Source organism: Falco punctatus (genome assembly GCF_963210335.1).
Source record: "Falco punctatus genome assembly, chromosome: 14".
Classification (NCBI taxonomy): domain Eukaryota; kingdom Metazoa; phylum Chordata; class Aves; order Falconiformes; family Falconidae; genus Falco; species Falco punctatus.
Genome location: NC_137594.1, coordinates 21285306 through 21311688, shown reverse-complemented (window position 1 = coordinate 21311688; position 26383 = coordinate 21285306). Strand labels below are relative to the sequence as shown.

The following is a 26383-nucleotide window of genomic DNA, read 5'->3' as shown; positions in this document are numbered from 1 at the left end:
AAAATTATAAATTTGTCCTTTCACAAGTGGACAAAAGCAATGGAAAGCCCTTTTTTTCCCCACGCTGCAGAGGTTGTTACCAGAAAGGAGCAGAGAGCGGACAGGAGGAGGAAGAGGAGGAGGCGGCGGTGGGGCTGTCCTGCACAGAATCGGCTGCGCAGGGCACCACCGAGCAGAGCATTTTCACTCCCCACTCGGGTGGCTGCGGGGTGTCTGTGCCTCGTGGTCAGCATGAAGGTGCTGCAGGGTAGGACAGATCCAGCTCTCCAGGAGCGCTCAAAAACTTCCTCCGTCATTAACGCGCTGCTCAGAACAAAGGGAAAGCTGCTCCGGGCTGCTCCACTGGTGGCTTTGGGTGGCACCTTAGGCAGCCCACGCACCTCTTCCGTTGCACGTACCCACCTCGTTTCCCACTCCAACCGGGGGAGGTTCTGCTGCAAAGCCAGGGCTCACAAGCCAGGGCAGCACCATGCCCTTCTTGGCAACGCTGTCCTAGGGCTGAGCCCCCCCGAGTCCTGGGGGGCTGCCCACCCGGGGACCCCCAGCGATTGGGAGAAGCCTTGCGTGAAGCTGAGAGCAGCAGAGACGTGCTCGGGGCAGCGAGGGTGCTCGGCAGCTGGTGGGAAACCCTCCTGCAGCAAACATCCCCCCCAGCCCCTTTTCTTGGAGGCGCAGCGGAGGGGGGGGCTTCGGATTTGCTGAAGATTCGTGAGAACGCACGTGTTTCCTAATGAAATGATGACCCAATTACACATTTTGGAGTTCTCCATGAATGTTTTATTAGTGAGTCATTTTATTAGCTACACTTCAACTGTAGCTTTTGCATGCAAAATTTAGCAGATGTCTGATTTCATCTTGAAAGGCTTTGAGATTATGCTGTGGGTTCCTTGACAAAGAGTAGCTGGGGATGGTAAGCAGTTGCTTTCCAAAGCTTCAGGACCTCATTTCAGCTTTTTTTTTTTTTTTTTTTTAAAAAATGTCAGCCTTATTCATGGGGACAACAGAAACCACCCTAAAAGGATGGAGCCCTTCTTGACTTGTGGCTGTTTACAAAAATACCAGGTCTTGAGATTTTCATGGAAAGTATCTGGGTGAGGTTTTTTTCCTTGTCCATCCCCTGTGCTGTCCCATATATGTATTACCTTTAAAGAAAGGAGTGATAGTTTTAGTGGAGGAGCAGCTGAAATAAAGCACGTGCTCAGGGAAATCAAAATTCCTAGTGCAGGGAAAACAGCTCTGGTGACTTCTGGGCCCCTGGGCACCCACGGAGAAGATCCAGGCAGGATGGCATCCTGGAGGAAAATTTTAAAAATCCCTAATACAAATATAAGAAGAGAAATCCTTTCCCTCTCAGCTGTTAGTTCTTCTCAGGGCTGGTCTGTAATTCTGCCTGATCCGTGGGATGAGAGGTGTGAGGATGCGTGTCTGAGGATGGGTCTGGCTGAAGTCGCATCACTGGAAATAGGTGAAGTCGATAGGAAGAACGGTTAATGGGCCTTTGCTGAGGCTCATGGAAAATCTTCTCTTGGTTTATTCAAGCCTTTTGCTTCTATTTCATGCCCCAAATAATGGAAGATCTTTGGTTTAAACATGAAAGAAGCTACTTGTAGAAGACTGGCAGCTGAGGTGCTGGGGGGGGGGTGGCAGGGATGCTCTGCCCCACTGACGGGCGCTGAAGAAGTGGTCGGATGCAGAAAGACGGATGTCAGCGTAGGGTCTGGCAGTGCTGGAGAAAAAGCATGGATGGTCCGTATAGATACACGGGGGCATGGCACTTCAGGAAGGGAAAAGCAATTTCAAGAAGGCAAGGAACATATGGAAACCGTGGTGAAGTTGTTCTACTTAAAAACAAGGAGGAAAAAAAAAATTCCCACCAGATACTTACATAAAATTAAATACCTTTAGGTTATATCCTTTGGGAATTCCTTATTTTCAGGTGTGTGAGGCTGTGGCAGGCAACTGACATCGCAGGCGCGTGTTGTACACGTGCATGTCTGGAGCAGATATAGGGCAAGGAACGGGCTCAAGAAGCTGGACGCGCTCAAGGGAGACACAATAAAACCCTCTCACACTAGAAAAGAGCTGGCACTTTATTAACATTTTGTAACTAATAAATACATTACTGACAGCCAATAAATTATTACAATAGCTAATGCTCTATTAAACCAAGGGACAGTCACTCTTCGTACAAAATTACAGTTAATACAGTTTGGGCCATCAAACATGCAGGAGAAATGATTCAGCGGGAAACCAGCAAAAGGAAAATCGTGGCAGCCTCTGGCGATCCTTCGGGAAGAAATGTGGGGGGCGGGGAGCCCAGAGGCGGGGTGACGGTCACTGTTCCCTTGTCGAGCTGAAGGGGGGGGAAGGGAGGGGGGGCAGCAGGGCTGAGGTTGTTAAATCAGGGGCTGGGCTGTTTAACGGGGCTGGTCTTTACATGTCCCTATTTGCTTGCCCAGCACCACCGGTGGTGTTGCCCCTGTCATCTCTCCCCGCCTGGGGCAGGGGGTTTAGACCCCGAGCCACTGCCTGTGCTACAGGACTGTCGAGATTTGGACTCGACATCAATTTCCAAGAGACTGGGTGGTCGAGGGGCCGGGGCAGCAGGCGTCGGGCCGGCTCCCAGCCCTCCACCTCCTCCCCAGGTCCCCCCTCCCGGTGCGGGGCTGAGCTGCCCTCTCTGGGGGCTGGAGGTGGTTTTGCCCTGTCTCAGTGCAGCTCCCTCCCCTCTCCCCCTGCCTGCAGGGTGCCAGCTGGGGGGCTTTGGTCCTCCTCCTCTTATTAACACTTGAGCATTTCAGGGTCGCTCTGGCTCATGTTCGCTAGCTGGGTTTTGCAGCACAAACCCAGACCTCCGGGTTGCCGCTTCAGACGTGAGTGGTCCTGTGAGAAGTCCCTTTCCATAGCCATGTTCTCAGCGTAACGTCTTATATAGGTCACGTACCTATATCTGTCAGCATCAATTATCTCATGTCGTGCAGGAGCTCAGAAATGCTAACGTACACTCAAGTCTCGGGGTGCTTTGGGAGTGTTTCTGTCTGCTCTTGCCTCCGGGGAGGCAGAGGCAAGCCCGCGGTCTGCTCTTTGTGCCACCCGGACCACAGCTCTGCTTTCTTGTGAGTGTGTTGGGGATGCGCGTGTGTGATGGGTTTGAGCGGGTCAGGATGATGGTCCGTGGCACCATCTCTACTGGCCTTGATGCTTCTGGCATCAGATCCTTAAGAGTGTTTTAGTCTCCTTGGAAATGGTCGGGGAGTTTTTGGTTGTGAGCCTGAAGACAAACCTGGCCCATGACAAAGACACAAACGCACTAGTCCTAAGCTACTCTAACCGACTTGACCAACGGTCAGCCTTGCTCCCAGGACCTCAACAGCTCTTCCTGGCTCCAGATTTTTTTGGCCACAGAATCCTCGGACGTGTTGCACAGGCTAACAGTGCAGGGCTGGTCCCTTTTACAGCATCAGCTGCACCCATCCCTGTGGGTGCCGCCTGCCGCCCTCAGCTACCCCCGCAGCACGGTGAGGGGCACAGTGAGGGGCTGCCCCATGCCGTGCACAGCAGTGACTTGGCATAGGGGGGTGTTTTGGCAGAAGGACATCTCTGCCCCCCCCAACCCGACCTCTCAGAGATTGCATTCCTGGCTTCAGAATAAAATTCTCTTCCCTTGCAGGCGAGCGCTGGGCTTGTGCCACGACAGATTAAACCCACAGGATGGATTTTAATGCACATTGCAGTGCAGGCTGCTTTCATTGATACTTTTAGTGTCCTGTAGAAGAAAAGCACATCTACCGAGGAGGCACGGCAGCCGCCTCCTCGGGATGCTCTCCCTTTCGTGGAGGGACAGGCTGGCCAGCCAGCCAGGAAAGCTGGCCGAGGGCAAGGAGCCAATTCTCATACAAAACTCCCGAGAGAGATTTAGTTGGAAGTAGTTGTGGGAGGGGGGTTGTGGGAAGCCCACCGACCCCTCGCGGGACCGGGCTGGGCCCTGTGGGAGGGCAGGGGCAGCAGGGACCGGCCAGTGCTGGCAGACGGAGGGGCCAGATGGCCTCGGCGAGGGTCCCGCTGCCCTGCCGCTCGGCCGCGCTCCTCCGGCCTGGAGGAAAAATGCAAATTCCATTTGCTAAAGAAAAACCAGCCTTTGAAGTATGTGGCTGTATTTCAGCGTGTGCTCTCCCGGCGCATGCTTACTGCTGGTTCTCCTAACAAGCCCAGCTACCGCATCCTCCCAAGGAGCGCGGTGCTCTGCAGCTCAGCCCTGCAGCCTCACCCACGGGCTCATCTCCAGGCTTTCCTTCCACAGGTTTCTCCATTTAATTGAAACTGGTGTTTAAAGAAAGGAGCTAGTTGCATTTTTTCTTTCTTTTTTTTTTTTTTTTTTTGGTCTCACAGATCCACAGACCTGACCCTCTTGCTGCTGCTGAAGCAAGCAACGGGGCTTCCCTCCTTCCTTCTTTTGGCTGTCTGAAGCTAATCCCGAGTTGCTAATGCTGCTTTCAACACAACAACCCTCGGATGCTGTTGCTGGACAAGTGACCCAAGTCATTAAAAACCTCCTGCATCCCAAAAAGGGCATCTTTTGCAAATTCCCACCTTAGCTTTGAAGGGCAGCGGCGTCTATACGTTTTCAATTACATAGCTGTTTCAGTTCTGTGCATTTAAAATGTGTCCCCCGTGCCCCGGTATGGTTTCTCATGCAGCGGTACCAGCTGCAACATCCCTGCTGCGCGGAGACTGCAAATTAAAGGCAACTCAGTGCCTCCGAGGGTCTGGATTTGGAGCATCGCAATGGTAAAACATGAGGGGCTATTAAGAAAAGGGCTTTTGAAAGCAGGCAATGTATTTCAAGGTCTTCTGTCTAGGCAACTGCTGCAAGGATTGCTGGTGTTTAGAAAAAGCACTGGGCAAAAGATTGCCTGCAGAAGGCACATCTGTCAGAAAAGGCTTAGCAGGATGCAGAAAGGCAGCAGTGAGTAATGCTTTGGCAGGCATTCTGGAGACAAAAATCTATATGCGGCCATCAAGCGAGAGAAATAGTAGTGTTTAACACTGGAAGCATTTCATCTCCCAAATGCTGTTTCCAGCCTTTGTCTGTGAATCCTCATGACACTCATGTGAGGGAGGGAATGTCAGCAGCAGCAGCTGAAATGAAGCTTTAGACATACAATATGCCAAAGAAAATGAAAGAAAAGGCTCTGCGTGTCAACATTTCCTCCTCTTTTTCTCCCTTTTCTCCCTGTGGAGCACCAGCCGTTATCGCCAACGTGCCGGGGAACCAGCCGGAGCTGCGGAGGGGCTTGGGCAGTGGGGTCTGGACCTCCCAGCCGGCACGGCCGGGCATGGGCTGCCTGAATCCAGCCCCACACAAGCGCACCAAGCGCCGGGGACCTGGCTGTGTCCAGCAGAGCTCGGGGTGGAGCGATTTACATTGTCTTTACCAAAATATTCCCGTGCGCGTTATGGTGGGAACTCCTGAAGCCTTGGCTGGGTGCTGCCTTCGCCGGGAGCAGCTCCTGCTGCTTCCTCGCTCGGCTCAGATGTCACCCACAGCAAGGGGTGTGAACACAAAATCTGCAGAATTTAGTGCTGCCGATCCGACTCTTCTGACAGAGCTTAATGCAAGACCTGCCTGGCTGCCAGCGCAAGCCGTCACTGCACCACAGCGCTGCACGCTGGGTGCAGCACTTACGTAGGCTTTATGTACCAAACGTAACCAGCACTCAGCTGCTCAGCCCTGCTTTTAACGCTCGAAGCGTATGTGGGTGGCAGGTGGTACCGGTGGGGCTCGGCCACCCGTGCCGGACAATCTCCAGGAGCATCCCCATCCCTCTGCATCCCTCCAGCTAATTCCCTGCCCTTCCTCTGTGGCTTCCTGGCCACAGGCTGGTCCCTTCCAAGGAACGAGAGAACTGGGCAGGTGCTTCCCATCGGGAACCCTTTCTTCGGAAAACCTTCCCACTGGCTCTCAAAATCCTAAGCTAAACCAAATACAATGACGTGTGCAGGCCTTGTGCTCAGCGTTCCTTTGGTTGATGGTTGTACAGCGGCATTACATGGAGCTGGGAGGGGGGCTGGGACCTGGGAAAACAAGACGTGTGGGGGGGATGTGGCGTGAGGAGCAGAGGGGCTCCTGGCTTTGCTGGCCAGCCAGCTCTCCGTGGGAGCTGATGCTGCCGGAGGTATTTTAAGGCGGAGATGGTGAAGAGAAAGGTGGGTACTCACTGGTGCCAGAGCGGGGGAGGCAGAGACCTGGTGTTATTGCTTTTAGCATCCAGCAGGGCAGCAGTGGGTCCTCGCTGCACAATGCTAAATAGTTTTATCATTTAATGCTATTTAGGGGGTTACTGACACAGCTGCTGACCGTGCTGGGCTGTGAGCTGGTTAGGTGGGTGAGAGCCACCTTATTTTCCTCTGCATGCCTCCTGTTTGCCCCGGGGTGCTCCCGCTCACATCCCTGGCTGGGGGTTTGTCACCGATGTCCCACGAGCACTGTCCTGGCAGAGCACGACCTCTGACAGGGACTCTCCTCCAGTTCCCAGGTGCCTTTCTCCTTCCAGCCTTCCTGCTGCCTCAACCTGCCTCATCTCCCATTTGCAACTTCTCTCCCAAACCGCCCCCGCTGGTCCTCTCCACCTGCCCCCCCCCCTGCCTGCCACGCGCTGACGCTCACCTGGCCCCTGGCCTTTGTGCTGTGCTGCTTTGGGCTGCTCCCACACCCTCTCTCCTAGATGGCACAGCGGGAAAAGACATACCATCCCTCTTGGGCATGGCACTGGAGAAAACTCAGGCCTCCCAGGACCTGAAAGGCACCCCCAGCTCAGGCTCCCAAGAGAGGACAGCTGAACTTGTGGCTGGCCTGGAAAGACTCGTGTTTTCCAGGATCACGGACTTCCAAGAGAGGCAGGGAAGAGGCAGAGGTCAGCGTTGCCCAACTGCTCCCAGGTGCAGGTAGGTCCCAAGTGGGACCTCGGAGGCGGCTGTCCCACCCAGACACGAAATGAGCTTCTGGGGTGGACTTCTAAGGGTCCCTCCGTGCTCCCAGGGGTGACAGCCCACCTCTCACGCTGCCCTCTGCCTTCGCCCCCACGGCACCGGGAGCTCTTGGGGACGGCAGGCAGATGGCCACACACAGCCCAGCCCCAGCCACATCTGTCCTCCCCTCTGCGCCCCCACTCCTTGCTGTGCTGGGCGCTACCCTTGCCCTCCCCACACCTCTCGCTCTGCCCTTCCTTCCTCCCTTCCCTTCCCTGCGCTTTTCTTTCCTACTCCATCACTTGGCTCAGACCAGCTCCCTGAGCTCTCCCTTACCACTGCATGGCCAGTATAAACCAACCCTCTCACTCTAGGTACTGGTAAAGAGATGCCCTGACTGGAGACACCAAAGCAGGAGCTGCCTCCCTTGAATGCTCAGGCAGGAGCTGACACAGGTGGGCTGGCGGCTTCTGCTTGGCCAAGGAGGCTCAGAGTGCAAGGCTGGCCTTCGCGGGGGCGTTTGGGTGCCTGAGGTGTGATAAAGAGCCACGAGGCTCCTGCACGCCTCGCTGTGACCCAGGCACGGTGAGCTTCCCCAGAGCACCTCCCCGCATTTCAGGGACTTGAAGGTCAAACTCTGCCGACGAGAAGCCAGGGCTAAATAGTTTTGGTGCACCCCAGCATTTCAGGGCTGACGTTTGGAAAAAGGTGCTGCGTGTTTGCAGGAGCATCAGTTGTGCTGAAATCATGGGCTGGGAGGTGCTTTGGGAAAGGTCACCGGGTACCCAGGCTGGCATCCAGGTGGGATCACCATCGGGATGCCACCAAGCTCCGCTGCCACCGCCCCGCTCAGCCCAGCAGCTCCACAGCATCCAGCAAACGGGTTACTGAAACCACTAGACGTATTTTAACATTAATTTCGAAAAAACTTGAGGTAAAACTGTTACCAGTAACAACTGCTTTTAGACAAGGCTTAGTAGGTTTTGTTACTGTGTCCCTCTTACGCAGACACCAGCAGAACTCGATATGGCTGTTTTACTTGTTCAAATAGCTGTCTGGAAAAAAGGAGAATATACACATCCAAACCGCAGCGGCTGCGTTCAACACTGACCCCTCTGGCTTTGGGGTAGGAACTGGAGCCGTAAGGTACCCTCAAAATGATCATGTTGTACCTAGCACTTCCCAAAGGAATAGTGTTATAAAAAAAAGATAAATAACCAGGAGAATTAAAAATATTCCTTAATTTCAAGAAAAAAAAATATTTTGGTTCCAAACTACACTGTTGCTGACCAGTATTTTAAGGCTTTGATTTTTCTTTTTTAAAACTTAAGTATTTTTGTCTTTTGGCAGTTGAAATGCACTTTGTGGGAAACGCATCAGCTCCCTCTACAGCACTGTGAATTAGACTGGGGGAGCAGAACAAGGCAGCAAGGGAATGAACCAAAAATAAACCAAAATAAAATAAAATGGGGCTGGGGAAAGCAGAACTTGCTGCAGAGTTTTCTGGGATGGGAGGAGGGATTTACGTATTTCTTCCTCAGCGTCTTCTGAGGAGGAAAAAACCAGAAAGAGAGAGGACCTGTCCGCCGGACCGGAGGATGCTCCTGGCGGGCACGAGGAGAGGAGGGGAGGAGAATGCTTTAGTAGAGTCCGCATCCCCGCAGGTTGTTGGCGATGATGACATCCGTGACGGCGTCGAAGACGAACTGGATGTTGTTGGTGTCGGTGGCGCAGGTGATGTGCGTGTAGATCTCCTTGTTGGGGGACTTGTTCTTGCTCTCGTACTGAGCCTGGATGTAAGCCACCGCCTCCGTAAAAGAATTTGGGCCTAGAAGAAAGCAGAGACGAAAGGAAAAAGAGCAGGTTAAAGCAATCCCGTAACCCTAAATCTGTAGGGTGCCTGCAAGTGCCCCGCTGTAGGGACATGGGGAGCTTGTAGGGGGCTGCTGCATCCCAGCTGCCCCGTCTCCACCTCGGGGGCGGGCACCGTTACCAGCCAGGGCTGCTGCAAGGGAGGAGATGCTCTCAGACTGTCAGCTTAGCTGTATTTTTATTCTGCGTTGCTGTTTATAGTCTATAGAGATGAAATGGAAGAGGGAGCTGAGTGTTGAACAGGCTATGATGGGAAAAGCAGAAGAAATTCCACATCCTGGTGACAAAAAAGAGAAGAAACCTGCCAGGAATGCGGTAAAGTGCTTGACCTGGTGAAAAGGCTTAGCTTTTCCCCTTTTTTTGATTCTTTCTATTAAAGTTTCAGCTTTTGATGGAGAACAACTAAAATGTCCGTGAATCGAGGGCAGTAGTGGTAACTGTGCCTTCCTTTCCCTGAACCGCTAACAGAAAGGGGCATGGAAAGATCCAGCCTCTGTCACAGGGCAAAGTGGGGTTTTCTCAAAAAACCCCACAAAACCCCACAAAAAAGCTAACACAGAGCGTCCCTCTTTTTAAAAGGAATTAGGATCACAGTACCCTGCGCTAGAGCTGTGTCTAAAATCACACCACGAGGAGTTTCTTCTTTTGATGTATAGAGATGTCTGTGCCAAACCTTATTAGCCATCAGGTTTTGTGTTAAAAAAGCGTAAGAGCAGTCATGCAAAAGAGCAGATCCTGCCTCATGCTGATGCTCTTGGGTCCCTCTCCCTCCATGAGGCTTTGCTGGTGGGAAGTGTTACCTGCCAGGCAGAAGCTTACGTGGGCTTGGGATTTGCTGTGGTTAAAGGCAGCTGGGCTGGGCAATGACTTGCACCTCCACGCAGGTGCACGGCTAGCTGGAGGCACAAGCTCAGGAAGGCCACGGGACCTGAGAACATGCTTGGAGTAAGAGAAGCAAAATGTTTTCTGGGAGCAGGGTCTGGCCTGAAGACATGTGTGAAGAATTTGGGAAGAGTTGCACATGCTGTGCGTAACCAGGAGGGTATTTAATGAAAGGGGAGCTGGTTGTTCGAAGACATGAGGGTTTAGATGCTGGGTTCCTTCTGGGAGAGCAGGGAATTGCTCATGCCAGCTTGGTTTAAAACACACCCTGGATTCTGCTGCTGCTTGGCTCGGCGCTGTGGATTAGTTAAAAGCATGAGTGAATTAAGGGGATGGAACGAGTGCTCCAGCATACAGCAAGCAAATTTGCGGATGCAGTCTTCTAATAATTCTGTCAGCAGGACTAATGGACACCAGAAACTTCATTTTATTAAAAGCGTTTTGTGGAACCTACTTGTGATGTTGGAACTCCGCTTGTTTGATTTATAGGCTTTCATCAAATAATTCTTTTTAACTCCAGGGCAAGTTTCTAATAATGCTGCTTCTTCACAAGGCCACGAGGGCTTTGTCCTCTGAGCTGCGGCCAGCAAAGCCGGGGCGAGCAAGTTTAAGCTTGTGCCTAAAGTTCGGGCTTAATGTTGGCATGAGGTAACTTCCAGCTCCTCCTGGCACGGCTGGAGCCCGGGGGCGTGATGTTCTCCAGCTCCAGTTCAGATCCCTGTTGGATCAGCAGAAGGACTTTCAGCCTTCAGGCTTCCAGCCCTCTCTGAGGGCATGAGAGAGACCAGAGGTCGGGGGGTGTCCCTGGCACTGCGAGAACTCCCAGCTTCCAGGAGAGCACCTGGAAGGAATTCAGAGAATCTTTGGGGTGCTCTGAGATTTGGGGAGGACTGGTTTGGTTCACCTGGGGTGAAGTGCTTCAGAAACGAGCTTATATTTGATTTCCTCTGTGTAGTCAGCTGGGAGCTTAGCTAGGTGTGTGGACAGTCTCCTTCTCCCACTGAACGTCTCTTGGGCTGGGATAGCTTCGGGAGGAAAAGTTTATCTAAACTGATGTTCCTTACTTGTTCTAGTCCCTCTGCCATCAAGGGACGTGTAAGAGTATTATTTCAGAATGGGGTTACTGGGAGACTTCTGGGAAGATCCGCAAAACCAGGTCCATAAAATGCGATCGGAAAGGAGTGAAAGGTGCAGGTTTGCTTCCTGGCGGAAAGGGAAAAAGGAAGAGGCCATGATAAAGGCCTTCTGGTATATAGAAATGCTGCTATAAAGAGGATGGTGAAGAGCTGCTCTACAAACCATCCAAAGACAGCAAGGCAAGCAGCAATCTAATTTGCAACCAGAAAAATTTGGGGTTGGCATTATTGTGAGCTTTCAACCGTAAAGACTGTGAAATTTCCATTATTAGATCTTTTTTAGACAAACGTGTCAGGAATACATTGGTTCTGTCTAGACCAAGCAGATGAGTAGATGGCTGAAATGTGTTGGAAGCGACAAACATCCAAACCTTCCCCGGAGAGGAAGCCTGCAGATGTTCTTCTGAATTCAGACGGAGTCGTTCAGCTCCATGGCCATAGACCATTCAGCCCAAAGCAGTGATGATGGATCGCTTTTGCCTATTCACAGGGAAAAATCAAGTGCTCAGAGATAGGAAGCTCTGGTTAATAATTTGTTGGCCTGCCCAGAAATGTGACACCCTTGGTACTCCCGGTTCACAACAAAGAACACAACTCCCGGTTTCCTGACAAAGAGATCTGCTTCTCTGTCTGTCGGCTTGATTCATCTGGATGTCTCCGGTGAGCTTAAATAATTCATGACGATAAAAGTTTATTTTTATGCTGTCTCGGAATGGTAATGAGGGTTTGTGGAAGCTGGTGAGATGCAGCGGGAAGCGGCAGGGTGCAGCTGCAGCCTTGGCATGGGTGATGTATTGTCATCAGGAGCAGGTCGGATGCCAGGTGGCCAGCAGAACCGAGGGCTTCTTGCATGCTGCCCCGTTGCAGAGCCCCGCTCTGATCCCTGGGTATCTCCTCCTTCTCCCCAGCCACGCTCGGGGCACGGCTGGCTGCAGCTCTCCTCTCTCTGCACTGGGGGTTAGGAGCTGTGGGCGGCTGGTGCACGAGAAAATCCAGTCCCTTGTTTCCTATCTGCCTTTAACGGGAGGTGTTTCCATGTCCAGACACTTGACGTCTGCGAGCCTGAGAGCGAAACTGGGGACCTTCTAAACTAACGTGATAAAAATTTACAGCTTGAGCTGAAGCAGCCAAGGCGTGAGACCTGCTGCCTGCATGCTGGAGGGCCGATCCGGCAGCCCCCGGGCACCTGGCAGGGGGGGCTTGGCCGGGCACCATGGAGAGATGCTTGTGGGGGTCAGCCAGGTTCTACAGCTGGGAAAGTGATGGGCTATGAAATGGCAAAGCTGGACCCCAACAGACAGTGCAACAGACCCCATGTGCTGGTCTGCCAGAGACCAGTTACCCGCTTGCAATGGTTCAGCTCACTGCACCTGAGAGACCTGGAAGAGGGTTCGTGCTCCCGGGCAGGGGCTCAGGGGCCATGCCACAGCCCCACACCAGCAGCTCTTGGCTCAGCATCGAGACCACCTGTGGGGCAGGATCCAGCACCCTGCCTAGCGGTGGTGGCCTTTTGCCAGCAAAGACCCGGGGTCTGAGGCACCCTCATGCTTTAGCTGGACCGCCAAACATGGTGGGGGTGATCCTATGGCATTTATGGAAATAAAACTTGCTGGAGCTCTAGCTACTCATCTTCAGCCTTGTTGCCCGTGATACAGGGTGGCACCAGCCTGGCTGGAGGCGCCCCGTGATGCCTTTGCTGCGCGCGCCTGCACGGCCAGCTTTCTCATTACCTGTGTACTCAGGAAAGCAGATAGTCAGCGGAGATTTCTTAATTTTCTCCTCGAATATGTCCTTCTTGTTTAGAAAGAGGATGATAGACGTATCTGTGAACCACTTGTTGTTGCAGATGCTGTCAAAAAGCTTCAGTGATTCGTGCATGCGGTTCTGCAATAGAAAGGAGAGATCACATCAGGCCAAAGGCGGCGACCCCGGGACGTTCAACATGTAGGGAAATCTAAAACAACTAAATTAAGGAGGAAAACAAAAACGAGAAAAAAAAAGCTACGATATACATAATAAATGTATGTATACACACAGCTGAACATATACATACACAGATGCAATCCCTATCACATTGGACATACAGTTAGTAACTTAAGGGCATTTAACTACACAGAGCTGATTTGATTTTGCATAGCATATAATTTACAGGATCCCAGCTCATAGAAATCATCATGCATCATGCATGGATGGGGAGTTATTTTTGCCCTTTGATCAGATTTATGTGTCGGTGTAGCTCATGCAGATTTTCTAAAATGTTTTAGTTAATTTTTAAAAAATTTTCTTTTTTTTTTTTTTTTTTTCACTTCTCAAGTGCGTGTGGAACACAACTGGTTGGATACATTAACCAAGGACTGGTAGATCCTTGAATTAATCTAGAGTTGGAAGCAGACCTCAAGGTGACATAATTTTGGAAATGACCTTGCCGTGACCTTTGCCTGGTTTTGTTATTCTGTTTAGTGTTGTCTGTTGGTGGGTTTTAATTTTTTTATTTTTTTTTTAATTTATTTTGAGTTCTCTTGGAAGATGGCTCAACAGAAGATGTCTGACAGAGCGGAAAAAAAGTGAAAAAGGAAGAGGAAATAGTATAAAAAGGAAAAACGTTAACAAAGGGCATCTAAGAACAACCAGACTAGAAGTCAGGCAGCTACCACTGATGTTAGCTCATGCCTCTAGAAGAAGATTAGTTACTTGCCAGCAGAACAGCCATACGTTCAAATGCACGCACAGCAAGAAGTCAGCTTTTTGGTTATAGGTCATGCAAAAAAACGACACAGAAAAGGAGAGAGATAAGAAGAATGAAATAACAGACCAGTTAGAGTTGCAGAGTCCGCCACATGGTTTTATGGTGGTGGAAAGAGCTCACGGCAAAGTCAACCAAGTGTCATGTTCCCTGCTGCTTTCAACTCTCAACTCGCTTTTTCTTTTGGATTTTTTTTTTTTCTCGGTTCAAGAGAAGCTTCATACCTGCCAAATTTGGTTGGTCTCTCAAATGCTCATTTTTTGGCCTTTGTTTGGCTAGATAAGGTCAGACGGCCGAGGAAAAGCTGTGAAGGTGCCGAGGCTGACGACGTTTGGCGCGCGAGGCCGACGCCGGTTGCGTGGCCATCTCTCAGCCGGGAGCCGGGCAGTGGAGAGAGCAGGCACGGTGAGGACGAAGCACACCCAAGAGTCAGGGGGTTATCAAAGGCAAAGCATGGTACAGACCAGACCGGCTCCTCGGCTTTTCCCAGCGGGATCTCCTTGGGACAGCACTCCCCAAACCCGCTAGTGCACATACGAGACCGGTTACAGCAACCACCAGAGAGATGCTAGAGAGAACAGGGCTGCGCGGTCTCGCCGCTGGAGGGTTTTTTCGGGTGAGTACAACGTGTTCCCCCTCCCCAGGTTGGGAAATTCGAGTGGTGTGTGAGACAGCCGTGGGCTTTCACCCCTCTCCTGCTCCATTCATGCCCACGCTAGCAGCATAATTGAGCCCAGCACTTTATCGATTAACGCTCTCCTTTTCATTGACACACTTTGGCTGCTGCTGAATGTTTTATTTAGATAAAAGTGGCTCCGTGGATGAAGGAAACGTTCGATCCAACCCAGAGTGGAACAGGACGCACGCGATTTTCTGTACCATACGCCACGCACTTTGCTACCAGACTTGAAACGACCTAGCATCTCCCCACCGTGCACTGTACCGATGCATGGGGAAGATGCCATCACGTACAAACGTACAAACGCAGTTACTTATTAACTCTCGGTTGCAAGACGTTGCTTATCTGGATCATCCCATGTCTGTGTGCTGTTTTTTGCTACCCCATTTTGTACTGGCTGGTGTGGGAGCCCCGGAGCAATGCTCCTCTTTGCTACTCGCGGTGTCAAAATTGTAACCATGTAGAAACCCACAAAGGTTTTGTACAGGAGATCCTGGGCTACTCAAAGCCTTTGGGAGAAGAGAAGAAAGTGGAGGGTGGTCAGGGGAACAGAAAGCAAATATAATTAACCGTTTTTGAAAGAGGATCCCTCACAGAACATTTTTAATGACATTTTTATCATCCTTGATGGTTTAAAAGCATCGAGAACCACACCACCACTGCTCGTGGGTTAAACCAAGAGCTCAGCTGTAGCAGCCCTCAGCCTGGAGGTCCCCGTACTTACCCCGCTGCGCCCTGCGGCCCCGTGCCCCGCTGTGCAGCCCGGCGGCGAGCAGCGCTCTGCGGCTGCACCTGCTGGCACCGGGAGCACCACGGCTGGGACCAGTTTTGGTTAAGAAATAGCAGCTGAGGGCTTCCCCTGAGCTGGGCTTCGCAGTTAGGTGAGGCTGGCCTTCCGACAGGAGCAAGACTACGTAAGGATCCTACAGAAATCCTTCTGCTGCTCCTCTATGGTTTGGTTAATGTGTGTTAATACCTGTTATGAAATGAGTGTTCTCCCAAGAAATAGTGACTCCTGACGTTCAGTCGTAAACAGAACTTATACACAGCACAAACCAATGCATCCCTGTAGAGAGCAAGAGTCACAATAAAAATCCTCTATTCCTTTCAGATTCCAGAAAAAACATTTCGAAGCTCCCTAAGGCTGCCTGACCTGGCTTTCTGACCTCCGCAGGCTGATTTTCCCCCTGGCTCTGCCAGTTAGCGGAGCAAACACAACCAGTGCTCTGCCTGCTCGTCCTTATTTACCTGGGAAAGGTTCTGGTCTTAAAATCCACCTTTTCCTTCCCCACCACCGAAGAGAAGCTGACATTATTCAAAAGCAAGGAACCACTTTTTGTGCGTGGCAAAGGTGCAGAGCAACATCCCGGTGAGCAGGTATGGATGCTCCTGTTGCCGTGCCTGGGTGCCACACGGGAAATGCTGTTGCATCCCAGGAGGGGTCCCGGGAGCCCACCCATGGACACAAGCTGTCCTGGCGCTGGCTAACATTGGGAACGCTCCACTGCCTCCCTTTCCTTCCCCTTCCCAACTGTCCTTCATTCAACAGATGTTTGTAGGAGACCTCCAACAGCTCAGGCAGAGCTGAGACGCGAGGCAGTCTCTGGGTACCGCACGTAAAAGCACAGGCTGCTGCTAAAGGAGTGAGAAGTTAAAGCCCCCAGATAATCCCCTTCCTACCAGTAAATCCACAGTGAAAGACCCTTTTAGTCCCTTAAAGCTTCCCCAAGGGCTCCTCCCAGGAGCACCCGTGCTGCTGTGATGGGGCAGACGTGCCTGCTCTGCTAGGAGGCACTAAACATTACAGCTCTCATACTTTTATCTGGAGTGATAGAAATTACTTTCACCTGCTTTTGGACCCATTGTGCTGCTTTTTCCTATGTTGAGTCTATTGTTAAGGGAAAGGCTTTTGAAACATTGGCTTCTTAACGTCACTTCCTATTTCAAAATCAGTATTTTAAATCCTTATGCCCGCAAATACCTCATGCCCCAACCAGGAAAGCAGCCCCACCCGCCAGGCTACAGAGGAATAACCACTTGTCCGTACAAATTATAAGTCCAGTTAAATTTTCCTGAGTAAGACAAGAGTGAGAATTACTTATTGCCAAGCTCAGATGCCATCGCACAGCCTGTTCCCATTGCTGATGTGAAGGGCAAACAGCTTTCTACTGACCGGGAGGGAGAAAAGATGCTGCGGTCAAGACTCTGCCCAGGCAGAAACACACTCATAAACCCATCTCTCTTACCCCAGGGTATGGGAGGAGACCTGGTTATTGCTGCACCGCACAGTTCATTCCATCTTTTTTGTTTTCCACGGTGATTGTGCTGACTATCATGCAAGCTATAAGGACACTGGCGGTTGTCCTAAGCACAGGAACTCCATATTCCCCTTCCTGCTTATCTTTCCTAAGATGCCCAAGCCCCTTTCACCAGCTTTGTCACTCCTAAGGCACTTTCTGAGTGCTGCAATTCAATTTTCCTTGCCCAATGACAGCAGAGAGAGCACGCTAACCAGGTCAGGCAATGAAACACAGACCAACAGGCCAATGCTAATGCACACCAAGGGTCACCAGCACAGTGCCTTCAGCCCATCCCATGCTCAGCAATGGGGGCATGAACAATACTGGCAGGTCTTGGCTAGATATGAATGACCTAAATACCTTAGCTTCAGAGGCAGCAATGTGCAGCGTGAACATCTCCCTCTTGCTATGACTCCTTTGAATTTGTCAGGAAAAAAACAATGAGGATAGTCTCAGTTCCTGTGACAGGTCCCATGCCATTGCTGTCTTTTTTAAAATTCCCTTAGGAATTCCATTTAGACGGAACAACGCAAATCTACCTTTGTTAATCACCTCCAGTTTTATGGATTAATATGACTGCTGTCCCTCTCTTCTCCCAGATTACAGATCTGAGGCTTTTCCTCCTGTAACCTCAGCTTATGAAACACAAAGATAAATCACAAATGAGACAAAATAGCCTTGTTATGCAAAGACATAATCCATGGAGTTGTTCAGTCAGTTAAAGCAGGCTGTTCCCATCTGTGTATGAATACAGCAGAGTGCTGTGCGGTGCCTTGTGAGGGGCTCGGCAAAGGCAGAGGCAGGTGTGATACCTTGAAGACAGCACCTTGTGCATCGGGTGGGCTGGGCAGAGGGTGTAATTTTGCCTCATAAGCTCCAGCTGGGCGCTGTGGCTGCAGCAATGGCACTGATGAAGGCACTGCTTGAATCGCCCTGCAGGCTCACCGCTCTCCCCCGGGAGCTGGGCACGCAGGGAAGCAGCTTAAATCTGCCAGCAAGGGTGTAAGAAGGTGTTTGGGGCAGTGGGAGAGGTTGGATTCAACAGCACCAGGGGTTCCTATGCAAAGCATAGTCTTTATGGGTGTATGGGCCTAGAAATCACAGATGCAGAAAGTTTTCTTTATTTTATTTATGTCTTTCTGACCTGGACATAAAGAAGCACTTGCTTTCCTCAATTCCTGCTGTGCTGCTTTTTGTGGCAGGGCATTGGAGAGAAAATACATCCCTTATAAAATATACCTGGTCTTAGGGACTGATGGCTTTGCACACCATAGCCCTTTTTTAGCTGCTGCAGGAGGATGGGTGCTCGATCTTTTAAAATAAAGAGCACAATAAACCACAAAAGAACTTTAAAAGTGTAGAGCTGTGCTTTAATTTTAAGGACAGGGACAGGTCAGGGGGCATTTCACCCAGCCTTATTTAACAAGCTCTTTGCTCAGTCTCCTTTGAAAGGGTTCACAGTAAACCCGTTGTTTGTGAGCTTTTTCCACTTGAGACGAGCTGACCCTACAACTATACCGGTCCTGACACCCTCCCACTAACCGAGCTTAACAACACCAGCCCCTGCTCTGTGTTAGGCTGGCTTTATCTGAACTGCAGCATCTGCCTGGAGTGTGGTTTGACTTAGAGAAGCGCAACCCCCCTGCCCTGTGAAATCCTGTGATTGCGGTCCACAGGGTGCTGAGCACACGAGGAAAAGCTGTTCGCCCTGTGCACCCAGCTTTGCATGCAGTTTTTTGGGCACGTGAGATGCAGCAGGGCTCTTTCCCTCTCATGTCTCCGTGCCAGCAATGAAAGCTTTACAAGTCTTTTCATACTCACAGAGACATCTGTACAGCCCCAAAACCTTCAGCGGCTTTAATAGAGCTGGCAGCGCCTGGACCATAGTAAGCATCTCGATAGAAAATGAAGATGGAGGAGCAGCATCCACCTCGCTCTCTCAGCTGCCTCCTCTTTGTATTTTCTAAGTGAGAAGCAATAAAAGCTGATTTACGTCATTAAAGCCAGCAGATGTGACGGATGCGGGCAGACGGCAAATCAGCTGACTGAAGAGATGCTGCTTTTACTGCTGGGTTTTTGGAGAGGAACCACAGGGAGGAGATCAAACGCTTGGGGGTTCAGCTAGGAGAGGGTCAGAGTCTGTGGGTGCAGACAAGATCCGACACCGTCATTTTTCCCTGTTTGCCTTGGCCTCGCTGTTTGCCTTGGCCTCGCTCAGGGTTGTTTATTTGGGTTAGGCAGGGGCGTCCTGCAGGCGCGGCGGCGGCGATGCCGAACCTTTTCCCCATTTACGCCGAACGTGTAAATGAACAGCAGCTGCCTCTGCCCTCCTGTTGCTCAGCGTCCCCAGGAACGCTTTGTGAAAAGGGACTGAAATAGCAAGCGCATGTCAGCTCCGTGCCAGGGCTGCCTTCCTGATGCGAGAGGGACGCTGGGGCTGTGTAAATGCCGGTTTCTGCAGCGGGGCACTTCTGGGGGGAGGCTGAGCTGGCGCCCTGCTCGTCACTGGGGTGGTGCTGGGTGACGGGCAGGCACTGGCAGAGCTCAGCATCCCCAGGAGAGATGCTGTCACCTCCATCTCAGAGGAGCTGAGCTAAGGCTGACATTTAAAGAATGGCATCGGCGTTCAGGCCCTTCCATTTTGTGCTCCCTGGCTTTGAAACGCAGGCTGTGGCTCACGTAGGTTGGCACCCAAAGGTGACCTGCATTCAAGGCTGCCTTCGGCTTCACAGTTTGGGTGTCACAGCCCAGCTGTACCTACAGAGCACCCTGCTCTCCGCTCAGATCACAGCCCCGCTCCCTGCCCCCCGGGTCTGCCCTCCCCCGCTGTGCTCCTCCTCACCCCCTGGGTGTGTTGCCCCTGCCCAGCTGCCCAGCTCTATGGCACTGAGCTAACAGCTGGATTTTTCAAATCACATCCGGAGATTTTGGTTCCTTCCCAGTAAATCCGACAGGACTGAGCATCCTTGAGCCTATCAGGGCCAGGGTCAGAGGGAGGTGACAGCTGAGGGTTATAGATAAGTGGGCAAGAGAGGGTGTAGGGTGTTCTGGTCAGCCTGGACGGACATAGCCGTGACGTTAATACCACCCTCAATTCTGGCATGAGCACAACCCAAACAACCGGGTGGCTTCCTCAAACAGTTTGCTAGAGCTCACAAACCTGCCTCAAACAGGCTCGAAACCACAGCCCCTCCCCAGTCTTTTTGGGACGAGACAACGGACACCTAACAGCAGTTTTTCCCTCAATTCCTCCCTCATCATCAGCTTTCTGTAAGCCTGACCTCTTCAGCAGCAGGAGAATAAAAAGCCTCTGAGAGGCAAAGCTGGCAGGAGCGAGCCCTCCGTGCTGCTGCAGCCTGGGCACAGCCGAAACCCTCCCCACGCCTGACCATGGCCTCTGATTCCTCCTCCTGAGATAAATGCAATCGGGAGCTTGCTGCAGTCATCGCTAGTCCCAAAACCACGCATTCCCATCACGCTAGATAAATGGCCAGAATACGCTGACGAGTCTTCTTGCATCCTTTCTGTCTATTTAATTCACTTGTATTAATTGCACTGTAATACCAGGGAGCGCACAGGTTCTTGCTAGCTTTACTTCCAGATGGTATTTTGAGCCTAATGTCACAGCGGGAAGTCATAAAAGCTCTCCTAGAGCAAATTACCTGAGGAACCAAACAGTTCCAGTCTCACTCAGGAAAATGAATTTCTGTAGCCTGAAGAAATAGGTTATACTCCTCGCCCGAGCCTGCCTCGGGCATGCACAGCTGTCCTGCACCTCTGCACCGTGGCGTGACTGCTTCCTTAACATTGGTTTTTAAAGCCCACCCAGCTATATCTCCTCTTTCTGGACACAGGGTCCCGTTAACACGTTTCGAAAACACACAGGTCAGTTAGAAAAGAGAAATAAAACACTGTGAGTCCACCGCTGCAAGGGAGTATTAGTTACCTGGGCATGCAGACTTGATTTCAAAGAGTGTGGAGGAGGACAAATCTCCCCAGGATTTCAGAGTGACTGACAGAAGCACGTTACTGTAGCACGCCAGCGAGCATTCGGCGATCTCTGAGGAGCCACTGGCTACGCAGTATCCCATAAAGAAGTGTCGGGGCCTCCAAGACCCAGTTAGACTCACCGTGGTTTCGTCTTCATGGAGCACCTGGTCGTAGCCACTCAGCGCGACGCAGAAAATGATCGCTGTGACATCCTCAAAGCAGTGAATCCACTTCTTGCGCTCTGACCGCTGGCCCCCGACATCGAAGAGCCTATGGCACAGGAGAGGACCGTCAGCACCCCCTTGCTCTTAGCTGTAAGGAAGCGTTAGCATTTTTGGTGTTTTCTGACCGTATGGTCCTTGGAAGGCTCCAAACAAAAAGCCACAGGTCTTTCACCATGGGCTTGGTCTTCTCCTCCAGAGCCTGGATGGAGGAGGACCAGGAGGAGCAGTCAGGGCCGTGGGGGGGGGGGTGGGAGAGCCTCAGCAGCGTGCTGGGTCCCAAAGGGTCTGCGGGGGAGCAGACCACCAGCTCTTTAGTTTGTGTGCTCTAAACCCTGTGTGTGGTGCTCGGCCTTCATGTCCTCTTCTCGCTGCTGGCCGGTATCATGAGGGTCAGTACATGGCGGTAACCACAGCGAGCGACCCACTGCAGAGAAAAGATTTGGCCAAATATTTTCACATTTATGAGGCTTGATCAGACAAGGGGGTCAATCTCACATCATACCTCCCAACAGAGAGGGGCCGTTTGGGTTAGAGGAAGCTGCCGTCAGCTCCTCTCTAACGGGCAGGGATTTTCAAGATGGGATTAGCAAACATTTCATATTGTCGACCCTCCAAAACGCCGTGTCTTCTGCAGCGGGAGGTATCCGTGCATTAATCAGCAATTTAACAATCCCTCCTTTGGGAACTATGGGGAAACTCATAAAAGAAGAAAATCTCAAGACAAAGAGAGGCTCTGAAAATTTACCGTGCATTTTTAGACTAACCTGAAATGGAGGTTTTTGAATGTGAAGTGGGTTTCTACGATGCCAGTTGTTTTGACCCTGGTTCGGAGGATATCCTGCTCCGTGGGCTGGTAGTCTGCAGCTCCGATTCGATCTAAGCTGTCTAGGTAACTAAAAGAAAAAGGGAAAAGAAAAAGAAAATGGATAAGAATAAGGCACACATTAATCTTTGTCAATCTCAGATGAATCCTTCAGCTTCCTATTAATCTTTTTCGATCTTATTTTTCACGGCTGAATGTATTGTAGTTAAACAAACAGACAAAAAAAAATAATCCCTATTCTAGGGAAAAAGAAATGTTAACAAACCTCACTAACCTAAGCATAAAATCTGATAGTGAACCGAAAGCAGGAAATTAAGTGTGCGTGTGTTGTGAGCCCTGACTGCAATCTGTGAAAATACACCGCTTTAATATTGCTTGCTATTTTTATTCCCTGAGGGATGAAGGTCCCAGCTGGTCGATTGTGTTGGATTCTGTACACACACACGCGCGCTTTCTGCAAGGGTTTATTCAGCTAAGGGGTTGGAGCATATAGGTCTGGCTCCCAGAACAAACGGGTTGAGTCACCTTTGGGAGATGCCTCACTCCGCGCTGGGGAGGGAGGGAAGGAGGGGGACGGGGCGGCTTGCTCCCGGAGGTGCCTTGCTTTCAGCCAGCTCAAGCGAAGGGAGATGAATCTGCCTGAGTGTGTCACTGCTTCGGTGTGAAACCCAGCGTGGGGCTGCGACTGCAGGAGGTGCAGTGCTTGGGCAAAATCCAGGGGCTCACTCAGCTGGTGATAATCCAGGGGTATACGTCGGGGTTTATTTGGGGAGGGGGCAGAGGGGTGCTTTAGCTTTCTAAAACACTTGGATACTTTAAAAACGTTTACCTTTATTCTGCTCTAGGCTGAAAATCTATGCACACAGGCAATGCCTCTCCATAGGCTGAAACTTTGGGTAGGAAGACCTGTCCCTCAGAACGACATGGTTTTGCAGAGGAACTCAACAGCTGCGCACATATGACCACAACCCCTTTTTTCATCCACATTCGATAAGATTTTTCAAAACAGCTCAGCCCAACTCAATATAATTCATAACAAAAAGAGGAATCTGGATTACAATTCAATAGGAATTACAAACACAGAGCTGCATCACACACCGCAGTCTTTCTCACTGCCATCGAGCCACACGCAGACACTCCAGCTCCTCTTAGAGGGGGTCTGATGAGCATTACAGGGCCTGAACACCCACCCCTCGCCCCAGGAGCATCAATCTAATGCACACGAGATGCTTTCAATATACCATGAATATAATAAAGCCGGTCTGCGCATGAGCAGTGGCCTTGTCCTTCAGTCTCTGTGCTTGGGGCAGCCTGGATGTCACCCAGGGAGGCAGCGGGTGACATGCCAGGGGCTGGCTGACAGGGTATCCCTGCAGGTGTCAGCCAGAGGATGGAAGCTGTGCCCAGTGTGGCTTGCAGAGAACAGAGAGCAGTAAGAGGAGCTGTGCCGTTGTAGGGAAGGAAAAGACATTCTTGTCTCTGGCGAGTATGAGTGCAAGAAGGTATGAGCTGGAACCATTCACATGAGATAGCCACGATGGCTAAGCTTGGCTTCCTTTTCCAGTTCAGCTAAATGCAATTTTTTTCTTTTTTTTTTAACATACAGTGTGGATTTAGTCCTGACAAGCAACCCGACCACACTGCCTTGGTCGGGAGCATGCTTCCCCCCCGTGCCCTCCCAAAGCACACCCCGCTCGGCCTGAACACGATGCCTTCTCCTGCTGCTGGAGAGCCTTCCCCGGCTGCGCCAGGAGCCAGGCAAGGGCTTTCCATCAGTGTCCTGGAGGGACTGTTGCTACCCCAGAAAACTCACTGCCACCCGCTCTCATGCCCACCCCGCCAGCCTGGCAAAACAAACAGCCAGCCAGACCCCGCGCTGAGGTGAAACCCAAATCTCACCCTCCTCGCATTGTGTGTTTCGGCTACCTGTCGTATTTATCATTCATTTTTGCTAAAGAATTGCAAGAATCGCGTCACCCAGAGGAAAGTATGTAAGCTAAGCAGGCTTATTTTTGTTGTGCCCTTTTCCAAGCATTTAAAGCCATTGTGGTTTTGTGACAGATGCTCCCTTAATAGCCTTATGATGGGCCCTGGGTGGATGAATGGGGCTTCATCTGAAATCAGATCCTCCGCTGTGACGGCTGAAGCCACGATCACTCATCTATTCACAACTGGTGTCAACTCCTGTTATTTAAGAGACAGCTGCATTTCTTCACATGTCCCCGCAGACCAAGGCAGCTCTGCAGCACTGTTAGTCAGAGACCCAGGCTCTCCTCTGTCCTCAGGGACAAAATACTTCAAGGTGATGGCAAAAAGTGGAGGTGTAAGAGAGGGAAAGGTTTTCTTTTCCTCCTGCAGCTCTTGGCAGCACCTTGAAGACCTTTATCACTTCCTCCATCTTCATTTTCTCTATTTTCCTATGATTCAACTCCCTTCAGTTTAATGTTCCCTATTAATTATTCTTGCCTTTGAGATCCTCCTTTAATGCCGGGAGTGCAGAAAATGAAAACATCTACTGCAAAGTGGCCAAAGGACTCGGCATCACAGCATCACAGTGATGGAGGAGTTCATTACTGTAATTACTGCCTTCAACCTGCGATGATTTGCTTATGAACAGCAGCACCCTTCAAACCCCAGGCCGTGTGCTGGGACTTCAGGGGGTTCTCACTCTTGCTACCGGCGTGCACAGCCTACGGCTCTTCCATGTGGCGCTGCCCTTGGCTGCCCAACAGCAAATTAGCTCCAGATTTGGTTTGATCCTGCATAGAACCTGGATCTAGGGCTTGGAAAGCCTCATCTCCCTTCACATCCTTGTCCCTGGAGGTGATGCAGCCTCATGTGGCTGGGTCCACTCGAGTTGTCCTGGGGGATCAGAGGTGGTGGTGGTGGGGAGCTGATGCAGCCTGCCAGCCTCTTGAGAGGGCAGGATGATAGCGATAGTGGGAGGAGAGCCGAGCAGGATCCGTCCCATCTACCCTCTCCTTCTTGACAGCATCCAGTTTCCAGTCCCAGTTGGGATATCTCCACAGGAACCTTGGCTGGGGGGGTGCTCTAGCATCTGTCTGGGTGAGGGCACTGCTTCCCAGTGCTTAACTGGTGCTGTGACAGAGCAGTACTCGGCTTGTGCTGGTTTGAGAGCTGAGCTCTGCGAGCCTGGTGCCTTGGGGTCACTCCCATGCTAACGCATCCAGCCCGGCTGCTGGGCACCCCAGCTCTGATAGCTGCTTACCAACACACCCTTTGCCTTTTCTATTAACTCCCCTCTTCAGCTCTCCCCTCATCTCTAGTCTTCCCCATCATTCGCCATGTGTTTCTCAATGATTTAAATTCTTGTAGTTGCCTGGCTTTGCTTTTCAGCTGTTTCTGGTAGTCTCGATAAGGGTCAGCCATCAATTTATATGAAGGCATACAATGTTTTCTGTGCCGGTTTTGAGGCTGCATTCCAAAAGTGTTTACTCCTCTGGCTGCTCTCGCCTGGAATTTCTCCCATCCTGGGCTGCCGCAGATATTTTTCTCCCCTGGATCTGGCCGCAGCTGAGCTGGGCCCTGTCACCGACCCCACGATGCGCAGCCGGAGGCATGGCTGCCACGCTGACATCCAGCTGAGGGAATGGGAAGCTCAGGCAGGCTGCTGTTTGGATGCTGAGCTGGTTTTAGCTGCTTTTTGTATTTAGTTCCTCTGAGGCTTCACCGGGGCTGCTGCTCCTTGCCCATGCTGCTTGGAAGGACCTGCTGGTCTGCTGGGCGTGAGCCTGAGCTGGTGGAGGATGAGATGTGTTGAGGGAGCCACCTCTTTGGGAACAGGGCAACCCAAGTGGGGACAAATTTTTACACGTGGCACTAGATGACAGCACTACCGGTATGCCCTTTGAACCGCAAATCTGGAGGCCAGACCCTTGCTGAAAATAATTAGTTGTTGCAGCCACCAGGCTCGATGACACATAATCCCCTCAGAAGCTGGCATCTGTTTAACCAGCAGGAATAAGAGCACTTTGGAGGCCATGGAGTGAGCGCTCGGCTCTCCCCCTTCCACGTCTTCTTCATTGCACGGTGCTGGCATCAGAGCTCCTTCCACTTCCCAGCCCCGAGGTTTGCACGCCAGAGTGGAAGCATATCTGAAATGACACATCAGCTCTTATTTGCAGCCTGCCTTGCCCAGGGCTTGCAGGGGTTAAAAAGAGATGAAGAAAGGTTAGAAGGTTTTTGAGTACATGAGTAACCCTCTAGCATTTATACTGCTGAGCTGAGCAGCTCCATTACTGCTTATATCTTTTATCTTAAATGCTTTGTTTGGAAGCAGATCGCAGGTTTCTGAGTCACTCGGTTTATCAGGCTCAGGGAGGTGAAGCCCAACTATATTACGCTGCTAAAAGCAGAACGCGCGCGAAAGCATTTCCCAAATACAACGGCAGGAGCCCGTTGAGCTGAGGCTACGAAAGGCAGACGCTCCATAAGGACGAGCTGATACTGAATGCCTTCACACAGTAATATTGAAAATAGGGAGTAAATATAGTTTCTTGCACCTTTGTTTGCTGTTTCCGACAGCATGTGGTAGCGGTACTGTTGATGCCAGGGATGCTGCACGGAGAAAGGACTGTTGTCCGAGTTATCCCATGGGAACGGACCGACAGCAGTAGCCTACGTGCAGTGCGTGGACAGGGACTTCTCCCCAGGCACTCTGCTACCACGGGAACCTTCTCCCAGGATTGCACCGCCTATGCCAAAGGCCCTGCTGGATGCTTTCTTGGATGAAGAAGCGTAGCTG

General features: G+C 51.3%; 1 protein-coding gene across 2 annotated transcripts in view; it reads right to left on the bottom strand.

The window, feature by feature from the left end:
• The window catches only part of GNAO1 (G protein subunit alpha o1), a 146122-nt gene that overhangs the window by 5042 nt on the left and 114697 nt on the right, over positions 1-26383 (bottom strand). Inside the window, exons 5-8 of one of the 2 annotated variants that reach the window (XM_080411155.1) lie at positions 21560-21688; positions 20712-20841; positions 12590-12743; positions 2067-8797 (exon numbers count right to left, since the gene is read on the bottom strand). In XM_080411155.1, coding sequence (XP_080267281.1) covers positions 8610-8797; positions 12590-12743; positions 20712-20841; positions 21560-21688 — 601 coding nt within the window. In that variant the 3' untranslated portion in view covers positions 2067-8609. Of the gene's footprint in view, positions 1-2066; positions 8798-12589; positions 12744-20711; positions 20842-21559; positions 21689-26383 lie in introns of those variants that run through there. The other variant, XM_080411154.1, reaches the window with a different exon arrangement.